This window comes from Lonchura striata, chromosome 5 (assembly GCF_046129695.1).
Source record: "Lonchura striata isolate bLonStr1 chromosome 5, bLonStr1.mat, whole genome shotgun sequence".
NCBI classification, from domain to species: Eukaryota; Metazoa; Chordata; class Aves; order Passeriformes; family Estrildidae; genus Lonchura; species Lonchura striata.
The window spans coordinates 11,877,517-11,895,177 of record NC_134607.1 but is presented as its reverse complement, the minus strand read 5'-3'; the positions used below and the strand labels follow the sequence as shown (position 1 = coordinate 11,895,177).

Sequence of the window (17,661 nt, the reverse complement as noted above, 5' to 3'; positions counted from 1 at the left end):
TAGGTTAAAACCAAGCAAAGGGAGGCATTTTAAAATAGTTATCCTGTCCAGGAGTCAAATGTAAGACATTTTAGTACAGACTTTCTATATGAGAATGTCCAGTTACATCCTGAGGTGCTAAGCACGAAAACAGTAATCATATAAACTATTCTAAAAGCTGCTTCTCACATAGGAAAATGTCAGCCAAAATTCAGATCTTCAACTAGATCCTTCTATGATTAATAATTTCATTATAACCATGTATGTGATTTATAATATGCTCCAAATAAAGGCTAAGAACAGCTCCCCACCACAGATATGAAGATGTAGTAATACATACACTCCTGATGTATCAGTCATCATGTACTTTTAAAGTCAGTTTTATCAGGTGCCATCTCTCAGCTCAAACAGCAATATAATATGGTACATTAGGAATGGCTCACGTACACTTATGGCATTAACAGCAGATTTCCTCAACCTTCTGTTGATGAATGCCAGGAAACAAACAAGCAGGAGCTGTTCTTGCATATTCAAGTCTAGCAGTGTCCTATTCCTAAAATTAGGATGCCAGCTAATAATTCAGCTTCAGCAGTGCCGTAGCTCATCCTCTAAGGTGTAGATTTTTGCTTTTAAGTCTTTTAGTTCTCCTTGAATTTTACGTGTTAGATTGTTTCCTTGGTGGACCTCACGTAGAATTGCAAGATCCTGGTCTGGTCCCAAATTCAAAGCCATCTAAAAACAAAAAGAAAAACAGGTTAAGAAAAATAAAGCTGTACAGAATACAATTTAGGGAGTATTATGGTAAGAATATGAGGGAGACAACTCTAAAGGAGAGCTTTTGTAGCCAGCAAAGAGGATGTGTAAGTTAAGAGTGCTAGGATAATGCACAGCAGCAATAAAGAGGTGCTCCAGAACAAAAAATAAAGAAAAAAGCTTTCATAACATTATGTTGTTGTATTATAGTACCAGCATAGAAGAAATCTTAATAGAATATAACCATGTTGACTCATAGACTTTTGACTCCTTTCTAGTTCCTGTGTTATTTAGGGACACACAAAAAGGGGCAAGTTGAAGTATTTATCAAGTAACTCGTATCTAGTTCTAAATACTTCAGGAGATAAGATGATGTTTTATCTTTTGCTATTTCAATTAGAGGTGTTCTAACTGCTGTGGCTGACCTGCTGCCCCCTGAACTGCACAGGATTTAAGAGCAGTTCAAGTCCAAAGCCTTGACTCAGGCAGTGCCTGTACTGAGCTAAACAAAGGCTGCTGGATAATCAGAGTTCCTGATGGCAAGCTGGAGAGGGATGATATTTCCTGTCACCCTGCAACTGGATAGAGCATGCCAGCCCAGCCACCTTCAAGGGCACAGCAGTGGAAGCTGCTCTAAAATCCCTGTATTTCCTTGACCCACTATAGTTCCTTATTGTGCCATCATGTAGTTCTCAGTCAAAAAATTTAATAAGCAAATCAGGAAATTTTAGTCATCTCGACCTCCAGTGATGACAAGGAGGATTGAATGATCACTCTGGAGACTTCTTGAAAGTATTTGCTCCCCTGCCCTCTTGTGGTTAACGGTATTAAGAAATTGAGAAAACAATGAAGAGTACACCCACAGATATAAAACACACAAGTCTCCAGTAAAGGCATCACACACACTTTTTCTCCCCTTTCATGTACTGCTGTTAGTCCTTAAAGAATAAAGTTTAAAAATCCACAGGCCATTAATAAATAAAAACCCAAACAAATTGAAGCCGTTAATCAAAATAAATGCATTAGTGTGCATAAACTGAACTGTGCATCAAAAGTACAGGAAAAGAATGAATCAGAAGCACTGCCAGATTCCTGCATGAGAGTCTAAGCTATGCCAAGATCATCCTCTCAAGCATATTATAGATAAATGTCTCATCTTTAACTCCAAGCAACATCAGGGATGTGCATTTCCCTCTTAGCTGTTCTGATGTTCATCTACACATCTGGAAGCTACTACAGGGAACACAGCTTCAACTTCCAGCTACTACTTCTGCAGTGATTTTTGCAAAGTCACAAATGACATACTAAAGTAATAAATGGAGTATTCACAATACTTAACACAATGATCAAGCTCTTACTGGAACAGAACCAAACACTATGGCTCTCACAAAGAAAATAAAACAATCATTTTCCTTGTAGGAAAAATTTGTGAATCAAACCACCACCTCGCAATTTTGAGACAGCTAAGTAAGTTACAGGTATCACATAAGAACTTTAGAACTTTTGAGAGTGGAAACAAAAATACACAGCTAATATATAGCAAGGACAGTTCTTGGTAAGCTTGATGCCTAATTGATAAACAAAGACAAATCTTTTTTGCTTTGTAAAATACAGAGGAGGCAAGTTTTGTCAGATACCGATATTTAAAGGCACATTTGGAAAATTAATTATTTCCTTAACTCTAGGGGAATACTACATTAAATAGTGAGAATACATCTCTATAGGATAAGCCTACAACAGTCTGCCTCAGAAAGGCTTAGCTGTTACCTTATAAATCTTCTTCTCTACATCTTTCAGTTTCTGCTGAAGCTGTTTAATGTCATTTTTGAAGCCCTCTACTTCCATGCTACGACGTTTTTCCAAGGCTTCACATCGCTGGGTCATCATTTTCAGGCGCTTCCCCATCTTTTCTGAGCGTTCCTATGGAGATGAAAACTCAATAGGCTATACCGAATAAAAGCTGGAAGATCACCATAAAGCCAGCAGATGATTACAGACCAATTACCTGAAAGAGTTCTTTGCCAGCATCCCTCTCCTCACGGATCCTAGCCACCTCCCCTTCCAGGGAGAGACACTGCTCTCTGTACATGTGTGACAGGTGTTTTTCCTGCACTAGCTTGTCTTGCAGTAACTAGGACAGAGGAAGACAGAAAAAATTAACTCAAGACTGTGCTTACAAAACTTCCCTTGCCCTGGACAAGCAAGTGTGATAACACTGCCAATATGACAGGAAAATAAAAATTAACAACTGGAACTAGAGCTCCTAAATATGTGAGGACAATACTCTAACATCAATCCCATTACCAAAACCTTCAAATTACGTTACCAATTTTGTATGGCTGCTCATCATAAAAAGTAACATTCAACTAATGCTGCAACACCTCTTTCACAGCTGCTTGCTCAGTACTGCATTTCAGAGGCATCTGCATTCAGGGGTAGATGGAAACAATTCCCTACTTCCTGTTTACTTTATAATTCCTTATTCTGATCTCCCAACTTCTCACTGGAAGTGTAGTGGAAGAGGAAGAAAAATTCAGACTGCTAGAGAAGATCTGGAAGACATCAATTGAGAGGACTCATTCTCCCCTGACAGCATCAAGAAGATCCAGCCACTGCATTCTAAGACTGTTAGCTCAGAGCACTTCCAGGAACAGAGAGCCATGTGCAGTCAGGTTAAAAACTGTTGGCCTCACTTATTACATGGCTTACAGAATTTAGGATTTTTTCTGGGCATGAAAGAAACAGACAGTGACATCCTAACTACACATTTTACCTAAAATTTGAAGGTAATGCTGATTTTGAAGCAGGAGGGTTTTTTAAATTTAGATTAATGCCAACAATAATGTAACTTTAAGGCAATCCAGTACAACTTTGAAACTGCTTCTAGTGACTGTGTATTGTGCCAACACCAAGGTGCTTGCAATTTTCTAGCCAAAAACTCTACCAAAGAAAAAATAATACCTTTATTTCTCTGCTGTGGAGTTTTGAAGTTCCATCATTTGCTTGAAACATACTCTTCAGCTCTCTCTGCTTCTTTTGTCCTGAATCTGTGCTGAAAGCAAGATGATCCAGATCTTTGCCAAGTTTCCTCAACAGACTATCCTTCTCTGCCATCCATGCTTTCTCACTGGCTCTGGCATCAAACTTGAGCTGGAGAAAGTCCCGGGTACTCTCATATAAGAGATTTTGGGTCTTATGGAGCCTGCAAAAAGGTATCCCAGTGGAGTTAACTTCTTTCCTAGTGCCTACCTTAATTTCATCAGTCATCACTGCAAGTTGGAAGAAGCACAGGAGAAGACACAAGGTGCAAATATGAGTTTAACTCTTCTCATCTAATGAAAGAAATGCTCTTCTTCCAATGCAAGAGGATTTTTAAAAAGCAGATTATCCCACTCATCTTCCACACACACTACCAGATGGCTGCATAATATGCTTTTCTGCCTGCTGCAGAAAGCAACACATTGAAAGTCATAACTTTTCTATTGCTCTCTCCTCATCTCATGACTACATCATGGTCTCTCACACTCACTTTTCTGTTATAGCTTTTATCTTGTCCTGGTCTTTCTGATGTCGGGCCTCAGCTTCCTCCATCTGAATCCGCCTGTCCTCGAGTAGTGCCTGAACCTGTTCCTTGGTTAATCGTGTCTGTTCTTCTATCTGAGCTTGCAGGGCCTTCACCTGGATAAGCAAATAAACACATTACAGAACAAGACCTCACACAAGCTCTGCTCCTGTTAAATTCCACGATTGAGATCAAAAACTATACTTCATTACCCCTTTGGCAGTTCTAATTTCTCCATCTTTTGTTTTTGTTTAAATGCTAAGTATTTCAAATAACTAAAGCATTAAAAAAAAAATCATGCTGTAGGCAAGAGATTACTATAAGGTTGGTCTTACTATATTGTTAATAATTTTATATTGTTAAGATTTAAATTGCACACATCTAACAAATCCTGTGGAATATGCAGAGACACTTCTGTACCTTTGCTTGAACAAATAATAAAAACAACCACCACCATCAATATCTGCTGTACAGGTTCATCCATTATTTTCTTGATTCATCCTTCTTCATACTTTGCATACGGCTTCTGGCATCTTCCCTGATTCATGGTTCTGCACATTTTATCTTTCATTCTGTCATGCTACCTGTACCTAAACTTCTATGTAAGTCAGTGCACCTTATGGGGCTGCCTAACACTGTCTCAAACACATTGATTTTGTCAAACTTTCACAAAGCACCCAACCCTGCACATCTTCAGTAGGTTTAATGTAAATTCATATATGCTATCAAATTATGGGAGATAACATCAATTACACATTCTGTACTTAAGGACAACATATTTCAGTTGACATTACTGGAACATCTGCTTACATAAAGCTTCCAGAATCAGTTCTTAAATTTACATTCACAGGAAAGAAACAGCTCAGTAAACTGACAAAGTGTGACTCCATAGTAAGATACAGAGATTTATACAACCAGTGCATCTACATCTTATCTTAAGCAGACAGAATATTTTTTATCATAATTTTCTGGAAGCCAGCAATTATGTCCATCAGTTAGCAAATGCTTTTACCTGTAGTAGAAGTGTGTCATTATCTTTTTGATATCTCTCAGAACTTCTTGACTTCTCTACTTTTGCTGTTGGTTTTGAAGTGCTCTTCTCTGTACCTATTGAAGAAATGAACTGAAGCGGGAAAGGGTTTTCCAAAGTACTTGCAATACCTTTCCAAGCATGACATATTTGTGTTCTGGTGGGTCTACAGGAACAGCAGAAAGACTTCCACTACTACAGTCACAAGGACTTCTAAGGAGGGTTAGCTGAAAGAAAAGAATTCTAGAACTTTGGGTGATCACGTATCTTTATCCTATCATACTGCAGTATTTAGGCATCCTCCTAGTTTTGTTGGCATATATAGAAAGAAAACTAGACAGGTTTTGTTAAAATAAATGATGAATAGTCAGATGTCAAAGCTGCACAAGCATCAAGGTTTGAATGAGTTTTGAGCTTGTTGGCTAATTTCAGTCAGTTTGATGAAACAATTATTTCAAAAGAGAAAATTAGTATGTAGGCATATGGACCCACACTACTGTCAGCACAAAAGTCAAGTAGAACCTGACAGCTTGGAGTGGCTGTGGCAAAGATGCCTGGCCAGTTGGTACTTGCACAGTTCCAGAACAACCACATGAAGCTCTTATAGCCTCCTCCTCAGCTGAGCACATCAGGGACATGAGAGCCAGCTAAGGCTATTTTAAAGGATGTTGAAGGGAAGCCAAGTGTACTGCACGGATATGTACAGACACATTTAGGGAACTTAAAGGAGATTTACCAAAGCATTCACAGACAGGAATTTTTTTGGCATACAGCAGATAGACACACAAAAAAAGCAAGAGCTGAGCTGCTGTTACTTAGCTTGGTGTGGTACCTGTGCTGGAAGCACCATCTTGTTCCTGAGTCTGTGCTGGCCTTTGCAGAACAGTAACCTACAGAAACAAGACATCTGCACTGAGCATCTACTTCCCCAAAGGTGCAATGGTCAAGAACAAAGCTTAAAAAGTTAAAACAAGATATCCAAAAGAACAGCATTACCTTACTTCTACCCAAGACAAAGAAGACATTCACAAGTGTAATGCCCATGTTGAAAAGTTTCCTTTATCATAGATGATTTTTGCCATTACTGCCTCTATATTTTTCACCAGAAAAAGTGGGAAGCAATTCTGCCTTTGATGGCTTCACTAGGATGAAAATCTGCACCCTCAGAAGGAAAAAGAGCATTTTGGAGATAGAAGAGGAAGGTGAAGATGATATATTTTCCTTCTCTTATAGTCCTTCTTGTCTCAGCAAGACAGAGCAACATGAAGCTTCATTTATCAGCACATTCACTCAAGATATTGAACAAGCCTGAGATAAAAAATAAGTGATAAAAATACTGAAACTCAACTGTTGAAATGAAACCCACCAAAAAAAAAAAGGAGGCCATGAAAGAGCAGGTTATAACCCCAATGTGTATCTTTAGGTTGATATGACATAATAGGCTTAATTTTAGAGCTACCCTAAACTAGGAATTTTAAAGCTTTTGCAAGCTCTTTGAAGAGCTTAAGCAGTGCAGAACAACCATGAACAGTGCAGCATATTTCAGCCTTTTTCTGCACCTTATTCCAAAATAAATCCTATATTCCTGTAATAATCTCTGTATATCCAAATCACTCATGACTTTCCTTATTAGGTTCAACTACATTGCACATCATATGTACTGCCTTTTAAATAATTCAACATCACTTCTGAAATATGCAACACAATGTTGTCTAGAGTGGGTGGTTCTTCAGCAATCTTCAGCCCAGGAAACTGCTGCAGCAATCTTGACACATTCTTCTTTACTGAAGCTCTAAGAGACATTCTGAGATAGCTGAGCTTCAAACACTGTGCTTGGTTATTTTCTACACTTTTTTCCTTTTTGTGTTGTTCTTGCCATCTTGACAACCATTTGCCAGATTACTTCAGACTCCTATCTGACATTTCAGAGGCTGAGCTGGAGATATGTTTTGAAGGCAGAAGGAGGCTGATGCTAAGGCTGATGCACACCTACCTTCAGTGTGCTTGTTCTTACTTACCTTTATACTACAGCATTTATACTAAAACCTGTTGCTACAGACCCCTCTTGCATTCAGGGGTAGATGGAAACAATTCCCTATGAGCTTTGGGCTGATTTAGCAACCTTTGACTTGTGTTACAGATCTGGTCTGTGGTCAAACTCTGGGATACAGATGCTCATGTTAAAATCCAAGGAACATATCTACAGAAAAATAGAACTTGCCTTATGTGGAGGCTCCCTATGAAAATATGTAACTTCTCCTTCATCTACTCCCAGTATAGCCAGGAGTTGTTGGATTTTTTTCCTGTCCTCCAATTCCCTGGAATACAAAGGAAGTGGTCAGCAGATTTTTCTTTAAAATACATCATGACATTGTGACACACTGTTCTTTTACTTTACCCGTTGATGCTTGCAAGTTTTCCAACCAGTTGCTGAGAATACTGCTTTAAAAACAAGCTGCCAAAGACATTCCTTTGTTGTTGCCAATACAAGAACAGCACCAATTTTGCTGAGACCGGAGAGCATTTCTCTTCTCAAGTATACAATACTATGTAAGTTTATACAATAGCACATGGTGAATAGAATTTGCATTAAGAGTTATGAACTATCTAAAATTCCTTCAGAATGTAAGTGTCCATTGTTTTCAAAGCAAACTACATTAAGGGCTGTAGCAGACTTTTTATCACACTTCTGAGAAGTGTCAGAGCACACCAACACATGTTTTGACTTAAGTACTTAAATTTTGAATGGAAAAATTCATGATGGACCACAGAAAGAGTGAGGAAGAAGTAACAGAGACAATATGTACTGAATTAACCATAATCTCCATTCCCTCCCACTCTGTGCTCCTCAGGAGGAGGAGGAGGTAGAAAATTCATGAGTGAAGTTGAGCTGGGAGAAGAGAGATGTGGGGGAAAGGCATTTTAAGATCTAGGTTTATTTCTCATTATCCTACACTGATTTCATAGAATCGTTTGGGTTGGAAGGGACCTGAGAGAACATGCATGTAGTTTCAAGCCCCTTGCCAAAGGCAGGGAACCTTCCACTAGACCAGGTTTCTCAGAGACCCATCCAACCTTGAACACTCCCAGGGATGGGACAGCCACAGCTTCTCTCAGCAACCTGTTCCAGTGGCCCACCATCCTCATAGTGACGAATTTCCTGCCAACAACAAATCTAAACCCACCCTTTTTCAGTTAATGCCCTCCCCCTCATCCTTTCACTGCATGCTCCTGTAGTAATCCCTCTCCAGCTCTCTTGTAGGCTCTCCAAGTGCTAGAAGGCTGCTATTAGGGCTCCCTGGAGCCTTCTCTTCTTGAGGCTGAACAGCCTCTACTCTCTCAGCCTGTCTTTGTAAGACAGAGGCTCCAGCCCTCTGATCATTTGATTGTTAATAATTTACCCCAGTCAAGACTGTTTTGCCTGTGATGGTAATTGGTGAATGATCTCTCTGTCCTTATCTTGACCCATGAATCTTTTCTTCTATTTTCTCTCCCCTGTCCAGCAGACAGAGGTGAGTGACAAAAGATGCCTTGGTATGCCTCCATATGCCTTGGTCTTGGTGGGCACCTGGCATCCAGCCAAGGTCAACACACCAGAGACAACTTCAATCAAAATTTCACATTCAAACTGCTAACACACAATGTGAATCTCTGCTCTTCCTTCTACTACCAGAATAGGAGGAAATAAGTGGAAACATTTAGCAGCCCAACAGATTGCACTGCACCTTCACTGGTATGGTTTCATAGGAAGTGTGGAATAATTGCTACTCTGAGGACTCCAGGCCTGACTGAGAATTGCTGCTGGCACTGCCTCAGCCCCCACGCAAAACAACCCACCTGAGTTTCAGACGGTCGTTCTCCGAGCACAGGCGAAGGACTTGCTCCTTCTCCTGGAACAGGTACACCTGCATGTCACTCAAAGCCTTCTGCAACTCTGCAATCTCCTCTTCCAGGCTGCAGACTTCCCACTGCAACTGGTGCTGAGTGGAGAGAATAAGGCACTTGAAATGAAACAGAGCACTGGACAACACTTACAAACTTCAAGCTGCTTGTGCTCCAAGTCTGGAGCCAGCATAGAAGAGCCAGCTCATGAATTATTTTAGAATAATATTTGGCCAAATGAGGGCAGTATTGGAAAAATTATTTAAAAATGTTTCAGCTGGGAGTTCAGAGCCCTGAGAATCACGGTCACTACACGACAGTGAAATAAGGCCTCAGCTTGGGTCTCCAGTTTCCAGTGGTTGCATTTCCACACTGGTGATCAAAGCAGGTATGGGGAGTCTGACATCAACAAAAACTTAGAAAAGCCTCTAGCTGCATTTACTTTTGAAATAAATCACCAAAGAACACACGTTAAAATATCTGTATGGTTTAGCAGCAAGAAATCCAGCTAGTTACTGTTTTATTTTTTCTAACTGGTATAGGAAGCTACCAACCACTCTTATATGAAAAAAAAGCATTATTTTGCAACCTGCCCCTCTTTTTCCCACATAACAGTAAGAGGTACAGTACATACTTCCCCAAGGACATTCAGGCTGCTTCAAGCATGGCCAGTGCTTGAGGAGGCACCTCCTCAAAGAACCATCCACAACTACAAAGATGACTGCTAGGCAGATACATGCCCATATCAGGGCACTGCACTTAAAGAATATCTGCAAGATATTCTTTAAGATTTCTTCCTCTTAAAAGGCAAATTTTTAGATTTCTGCTTAACAGCTTATGGCCAAGCATATGAATTGCACTGCAGTAAATATGAATTATATCCATAAGTCAAAACCTATTAAATTTGGACAAAAGAACATTCCTTCAATACAAGAAGCAAGGGAAAGAAGCTGGACAACAGGGGAAATGAGCACCTAAAGTCAAATCTTAATATTTAAAAAAAAAGGCAAAATTCCCACTGTGAAGATATAACCAAGCCATAATGATTTTTGAAGGACATTTTACAGGCATGTTTCTATTTGATTTGATAGAGGACAGACAGCTAGATTTTAAAACCAACCACCAAAATCTACTTATGTCTTCCTAGCTCTACCCTATGTTGCTGGTAAATCCCAAGACTTCTGTGCCGAGTTTTCAACTGAATAAAAATACTAAGCTTGTGAATGTAGCCCATCATTGCTCAAAAACTCATTTCCTAACCTGCTCATCATAGGTTTGCTTGTATTTCTCCAGCCTTTTTACCAATTCCTCATGTTCCTCATCAAAGTCAGCAATCTTCTTGCGGTAATATTCCAGGAGATCATGAGAGGGGTTCAGGTGGGCAAAGCGCTCGCTGACCGACGGGAGAGGAGTAAAGTCCTCCTGACTTGGAGACCGGGATTCAGCAGATCTGGAAGAGGCACGGGGGGTTGGCATCCTAGACAGAAAGAGTCTCTGCTTATATGTAAGCCTCAGACAGGAAAATTAAAACACTTTCTGAAGTAGCTAAAAAGATTTTAAACTTTTACACAGATTCAGTTTAAAACACAGATTAGCTTGACTGTTCTCTAGTTATTAACAAGAGATCACAGCATCTAGGAGAACCAAGACCTTTGACAAAGAGCAGCTTGCAGGTGTAATGTGGAGGAGGGCCCAACTGATGGAAAAGATAAAAAAAGATGCTATGGAAGCAAAGCCTCATACATTAGTTGGGGATGATGACTATGGAAAGAGGAGAAAAATAATAGAAGGTCAGAATTCAGGGGACAAAAAGTCCATTGCTGTTAAATTAGAAGCAGCAGCCACTGTGAAATAAACAGGAAAACATAATCCATGACAGTCCCTATTGGACACCCAAACAGAAAAACACTTTCTAAAGAGAAACAACTGAATGAAGATGATAATTCAGGCTGGCTAATGCACCAGCCTTTATAACGTAAGGTGTAGGTCTATGAATCTATGTGCTTTCCTATCTGGTGTACTTGATGTTCTCCACATAGCTTGTCCACCCTTAACACAGAAATAGAAGCTGCCAAGTTCTTGAATCTTATGTTGAAGTGCTACATGGAAAGCAAGTCAATGCTATATAAATCAAATCAAGGACATGTATAATTACATACTCTATTTTTCCTCAAAACAATATTTAGAACATTCAAACATTTAATCTGTTCAAATAAGCAGCAAATTTGTAAATAGAGCTGCAGAGTAAAAAAAAAAATAAACATTAGAAAGGATTCTTTCCATTATTTATATTGATATGACAAACTTTTTTTTTTTTTGGTAAATGATACTATGAACAACAGAAGCTAAGAAGCCTCTTGACTACAGAGGTGCTTAGCAAGAACACAGTTCAGAATCTGGTCGTGGAGAATCAGGAATTTTGATGAAAAAGTGATTTGGTAGGTGACACTAAGGCAATGGTGACCTTTATGGAGCCACTCACTGAACCTGTTTGGATCAGACCCCCAGTGCACATCCATAAAAACCCTGGGCACTGTAAGAAACCATTAAATATGCAAAAGTATAAGTATTGCCTGCCATAACTTGCTGTAGGACTAGAAACTCCTTAAACAGTGCACTTAGAGAAACAACACTAGAAAGAAAGAGGCAACCCAGGCACAAGGTGAGCGCTTTACTGCTCAAGAGCGGCAGACACTGAAAGATGGAAGAAGGACGCACAGCAGGCACAGGGCAGACCTAAAGGTGCCCCAGGGCCAGCCAGGCTAGCAGGCGGGGAGGAAAGGCTCCGGGAGCCGCCTGTCCCGGCGGCAGCAGCCCCACACTCACTACCTTGCGCAGCGCGGGCTCCCCGCAGCGCGGTCCGCTGCGCTCATCGTGCCCCTGCGGAGAGCCGGGCCCTTCAGGGGTGGGGGACAGCGGCTTTGGGCACCCCGGTAGGCGGGCGAGGGGGGTGCCCGGCGGGATCCCCGATGGAAGAGCCCCGAGATAGAGGTCCGGGGATGGGGTCCCGCCTCCGCCACCGCCACCGCCTCCGCACGGCCCCAACGGCCGAGCAACCGCCACACCGGCCCCGCCGCGGCTTAAACGGCGCCACAGCCCGCCCCGCGGCCTCCTCCAATCACAGACAGGCTTCCATGCGGCGCCGGGAGCCTGCACCAATCAGCGCTCGCGTCGCGGGCGTCAGCGGTTCCGCGCCGGCGCGTCTGGGAGTTGTAGTTCTGGGGTGGGCACAGGGCCTGCGAGGAGCGGGGGCCTGTGCTTATGGAGCCGCGCTTGTGACAGCAGCGGGTCGGGCTGCGGGCAAAATAACAGCAACCTTTATCCGCTCTGGCAAAAACGCCCCTTTTCCTTTGAAAATGACCTGGCATTCGGAAGCAGCCACAAGAAGTTACTGGCACAAATTCTGACTGAATTGAGTGTGTTCTTTAGGTCATCCTGCTGCCTTTTAGCCTCCTCATCCTCCTCATGTATTCCCGGTAGTACCTAGTAGTAGTGTTGCCATTTATGCACCAAACGATTTCCTAATTTATTAAGTGTGCTGGAGAAAAAAAAATTGCTCAGCAATAAGCTAGGGTTCTTTTTTCCTTAAGACTTTGTGTCACAGGGACATTCTTCTCCGTCTCAGGATTTATCATAGAGGTGCACAGAAGGAAGAAAGAGAAAACAATTTCTATTTCTGCTCCTTGTTTTTTGTGGAATGTGCTTGGAGAATTGTTTACCTGAAATGATTCCTTGATTGGATTCTGGTGAGGATTGTTTGAGCCTGATGGCCAATCCAATCCACCTGCATCTGAACTCTCAAGAACAGGGTCACAGTTTGTGAGTGAGTTAGATATGGTAGTTAGAACAAGTAGGTTTGTAGTTTTACTTATATAGTATATTAATGTATTATAGCAGTTATAATAAAGAAATCATTCAGCCTTCTGAACTAGAGTCGGACATCATCATTTCTTCCCACTGGGTTCACTTGCATTTTACAATAACTTTGTTTAAAAGACATGGACTTTCTATATGACAAGGGAAAAAAAAAAAGCTTATTTAAGAAACCACAAGGTTCTTCCTCATCACAATTTGCAACTTCCTTGTGAGGGGAAGAGGAGGGACAGGCATTTATCTCTTTTTGGTGACCATTGACAGGAGCCAAAGGAATGGCCTGGAGCTGTGCCAGGGCAGGTTTAGGTTGGATATTACAAATAGGTTTTTCTCCCAGAGGGTGGCTGGGCACTGGAACAGCTCCACAGGGCAGTGGGCACAGCACCAGCCTGCCAGAGCTCGAGGAGCATTTAGACAACGCTCTCAGGCACATGGTGACTCTTGGAGTGTCCTATGCAGGGCCAGGAGTTGAACTTGATGATACTTGTGGGTCCCTTCCAGAGAGAAGAACTCTGTGATTCTTCTTCAAATCAATTTTCTCATGAAATAGAGAAAATAGCAGGGTAGATAATTTCTCTTGGCAAAGTCCAGAAGATAGGCTGCTGTTACGGACTGGCCCTGATGACCGTTGTTGGTTGGTCCCTTCCAGCTCAGGATATAAACTTTTTCTGAGGCTGAAACAGAACACCAGCACGGAGGTTTGAATAATCAGTAAGAATAGAGTGAAATGTGGCATTTGGTAGATAGCGAAGGCACAGTTTTGGTTGAACACAAAAAAACATACTTTGGAAGACCGTGTTGCAACAGATAGGTAAAAGATACAGATCTCTCATTGACAGGAGCCGAGGGAACGGCCTGGAGCTGTGCCAGGGCAGGTTTAGGTTGGATATTACAAAAAGGTTTTTCCCCCAGAGGGTGTCTGGGCACTGGAACAGCTCCCCAGGGCAGTGGCACAGCACCAGCCTGCCAGAGCTCGAGGAGCATTTGGACACCGCTCTCGGGCACACGGTGTGACTGGGGATGTGCTGTGCAGGGCAGGCAGCCGGACTCTGTGACACTTGCGCCTCCCTCCCCATTCCGACACCTCCCTCCGTCACCGCCGCTGCCGGGGGCGAGCTCGGGGCGGGGCCCGTGAGAGGGCGGCCCCCATGAGGGGGCGGGGCCCGTGAGGGGCGGGGCTCGGGAGGGGCGGGGCCTCCAGCGGCGCTCCTGACGTCCGGCACAGACAATGGGCGACGCGGCCCCGCGGAACCGGAAGAGAATGGCTCGCACTTCGTCACACATTCCTCCGCGGCGGAAGTGGGGTGGCCCCGCCCTCCCCGGCCCCCGGTCCCTCCTGTCGCGGCGCAGTGCCCTGAGAGGCGGCGGGCGGGGCGGTTTGCCCTGAGCTCTGTCGCGGGGGCTTGTCCGGGAGCTGAAAGCGAGGAAGCCACCTCGGCAGAGGAAGCGCTGCGGAGGAACTACTTTTTGGATCGGAAGGCAACGTGCGAGAGCTTCCGGGAGGCCGTAGAAGGGACGTCACTTCCGGCGGGCTGGGAGGCGAGGAGCGGGGCTCGGGCGGGGGCAGCGGTCCCGGCCGGGACAGCGGCAGCAGCGCTTGGCAGCACATTCCGCCGCCCCGCCCGGCAGCGCCGCCAGGGGATGCGCCTCGGTCCCCGGCCCAGCCCCTGAGCCCCCGGCCATCCCTCTCCGCCCTGCGCTCCCGGCGGCGGCGGCGCCCCCCTCCCCCTGCGGCCATGGCGGGGGGCGGCGGGTCGCGCTATGCGGCCGAGTTCGTGCCGCCGCCCGAGTGCCCCGTATTCGAGCCCAGCTGGGAGGAGTTCAGCGACCCACTCGGCTTCATAGGCCGCATCCGCGGCCTGGCCGAGAAAACCGGCATCTGCAAGATCCGGCCCCCCAAGGTACCGCCCGCCTTGGCGGCTGCGCCTGCCGGATCCCCGGGTGGTCCGAGAGCGGCCGGGCCCTCGGTGGCCGGGTGGAGGACGTGAGGAGCTGGACAGGCCAGTCCCCCCCTCTCCGCACACACTCGGGGTTTCGTGTGTCGCTTTCCTTAGGCCGCGGTGTCCGTGCCAGGGACGCCGAGGAACCTGTAGAATCTTTGACCTCCGAGCGGGGCTTTGTAGAGGCTGCTTTGGAGCAGCTGAGAAGCGAATAGTGCGTGGTGGTGCCCGGGACTTCGTGCTATTTTTATTTCCAAAACGCCAGCAGTCGACTTGTGAAAGCTGGGAAGGCTTTGTAGGTGAAATCGGGCGTTTGCTCCGGGTGGGAAAGAGGGAGAGGGAAGGGTATTTGTTCGTTTTGTATCATTGTTCATAAACACAATTTTTAGACCGTTAAGAGGAGGGTGGCCAACCTGTTGGTGTGCGGGCATTACGTTTGTTCACAGCTGTTCGGGAGGTATCCGCTTAATCTCTCCGATGGCTTGGGAGTTACAGGTCACCTGCCTAGTGACCAGGCGGGTCATCACAGGGAGAGCTTCAGGCAGCTTGGCAAAAGGCACTTACATCAGTGAGTTATTAGAGTACAAATACACTTCAAATGCAGCTGTTAATAAGAGACTTGAAAACAGTGAGAGAGGTAAAAACCTGAAAAGAAAGTGTGTAACTGAGAACAGTGTAGATATGGGGGTTGCTGATTGGATTTCCTGGTTCTCTCCTGACCTGTTTTGGTTCCTGGAATGTGTTTAGTTAGTTTAGTGACATGGTGAAAACTTGACCTCCAAGGGGCTGCCCTTTCTAAAATAAGCTGCATAGCTCAGTTTGAGAGCCCACAAGGAACAGATCCAGATCCTGTTCATTGAGGATAACTGAAACTTCTCTGGCTGTTGGATGCATTTGCGTTTCTCTGAGACTGCTGAGCTGCTTGCCTTTCAGGGTTTCACAGGATGCACGTGTTGGGTTGATTTATAGTCTGCAATAATTGCTAAATCAGACATTTCATACTACCCTGACTGATTAATTGCTATTTTCTATTATTAGAAGTTGTAAATATTTAAGGCTGTGCTCAAGGCCTTTACATGCTGCAGCAGATTATGTGGCTTGTCCACCTGTAATGGCGTGTCCTTCTTCTGGTGTAGCCACTGCCAGGTGGATGCTCTGCTGTAACTAAAGCTTTGGTAAAAAGTGCTAAAAAGCTGATTTTCTTGTTTTGATGTAACAGGGTTTGAGAAATGGGAGTGGGAGGCACTTGTAGTTGCAAGGACCCCTGATGTTGCTGAGAAAATCATTATGTATGGCTCCATTTCTGTTAAAGAATTGGGCTCACAACTTGTGGTCTTGTCTTTATTGAAATGACTGTAGACAAGCAGAAAACCTTTAGATATGTTATGATATGCCTGGTTTAGCCTTTGTTGCTGTTGACACTGAGGATTTTTCAGTGTGCAGGATATATGGATTCTTTGTTTAAAGTAAATAAATAACCGATCAGCTAAAGAGTGTATTTCATGTTTAAGCATAGCATGAGGTAATGCATACTGAGATGCTTTGAACCTTATTTTCTTTGACATTTTTGAATCTGTGAGGATCTTTATTCAAACTAAAATGTGGTGGGAGGAACATTGTTGTATAAGCAGAAAATATCTTAAAATTGGAAAATTATATCACCGGTTGTTCTGAGAAACTAATTTACTATTGGAAGCTTGTTTACTGAGGCATTATTAGGGTGTTTGGTTTTGTGCATTTTTCAGAGAAGTTTCTGGAAGCAGTAAAATGTCTTTCTGTCTCTGCTTAGGACTGGCAGCCTCCATTTGCATGTGAAGTACAAAGTTTTCGTTTCACTCCACGAATTCAGCGCCTGAATGAACTGGAGGTGAGCTTTTTCACTGTTGATATAATTTTGTGCTTGCACTGAAAGAAAGAGGTCTTCCTGCCTGAGATTTGCAGCTTGCCAGGTTTCTGGATGGGGGACACTTCAGAAGCCTGTAGACCACATCAGTGTTTATACTTGGCAGTGGCAAAGTTTGTATAAAATAACCCTCCCTCGCTTTGAGAAAATTCTGTTTTTTATTTTATTCCCCCAAAATAACCACAGGAGTTTTTCTCATTCACCTGATAGTGTCTAGAATGAATTCCAAATATCATGTGTTTAGTAAGAGCAGCCAGTATCTAGCCTTCAGAGCTCCACAGGCAATGATTTTTTCCTCTTAAAATATTTCCTGCTGCTCTGATACCTCTGGTTACCTCATACTGTCATAATAATGCCTTTTAATCCTTAAAATTATTTTTATAGGTTTATTATAGCTGATAATGTTATGATTTTAAAACTTAAGTGAGCAGTATGACCTCCATTCTGTCCTGATTTTTCCTTATCTCTGCAACATCTCTCAAAGCCTTGCTTTGTTCACCTACCAAAATGTCATTTGGCTTGTAAATGGGTCTCCTTATGGAAAGTGATTTGGGTACTCCAGAAATACTTCAGAGAAGAGACCCTTTGTGTGGATAAGGAATATATAAAAACTGGCACATACAAAAACTTGGTAATTCCCCTCCTCCCCACAGATAATTGTCTTGTTCACACAGGACACCACTTCTTTTTGCCATGGTTGGGATTAAAGCTTGAGATGCTATTTCTTGTTTGGACTGAG

General features: G+C 43.4%; 2 protein-coding genes across 3 annotated transcripts in view; one reads left to right on the top strand and one right to left on the bottom strand.

Annotated features, from left to right (window-relative positions):
- Positions 1-343: 343 nt before the first annotated feature.
- On the bottom strand, positions 344-12,141 carry CCDC77 (coiled-coil domain containing 77). Its single transcript, XM_021535072.3, has 11 exons — positions 12,036-12,141; positions 10,467-10,683; positions 9,162-9,304; positions 7,546-7,642; positions 6,157-6,214; positions 5,307-5,401; positions 4,262-4,410; positions 3,694-3,934; positions 2,738-2,863; positions 2,500-2,652; positions 344-711 (listed from the first exon to the last, which is right to left on the bottom strand). Exons 1-11 carry the CDS (start codon positions 12,077-12,079, stop codon positions 565-567), a joined length of 1,470 nt encoding a protein of 489 aa, XP_021390747.2. The 5' UTR covers positions 12,080-12,141; the 3' UTR covers positions 344-564.
- Positions 12,142-14,750: 2,609 nt separating this feature from the next.
- The window catches only part of KDM5A (lysine demethylase 5A), a 50,009-nt gene continuing 47,098 nt past the window's right edge, over positions 14,751-17,661 (top strand). The window contains exons 1-2 of one of the 2 annotated variants that reach the window (XM_021535070.2): positions 14,751-14,980; positions 16,809-16,886. In XM_021535070.2, the coding sequence (XP_021390745.2) occupies positions 14,816-14,980; positions 16,809-16,886 (243 nt within the window). In that variant the 5' untranslated portion in view covers positions 14,751-14,815. Of the gene's footprint in view, positions 14,981-15,373; positions 16,887-17,661 lie in introns of those variants that run through there. The other variant, XM_021535071.3, reaches the window with a different exon arrangement.

Coding starts and splice junctions, on each gene's coding strand:
- CCDC77 (XM_021535072.3), bottom strand. CDS start 12,079: ATGAGCGCAGCGGACCGCGCTGCGGGGAGCCCGCGCTGCGCAAG. Junction 10,684..12,035: donor GGGAGCCCGCGCTGCGCAAG/GTAGTGAGTGTG, acceptor CTTTCTGTCTAG/GATGCCAACCCCCCGTGCCT. Junction 712..2,499: donor TAGAGAAGAAGATTTATAAG/GTAACAGCTAAG, acceptor TTTTGTTTTTAG/ATGGCTTTGAATTTGGGACC.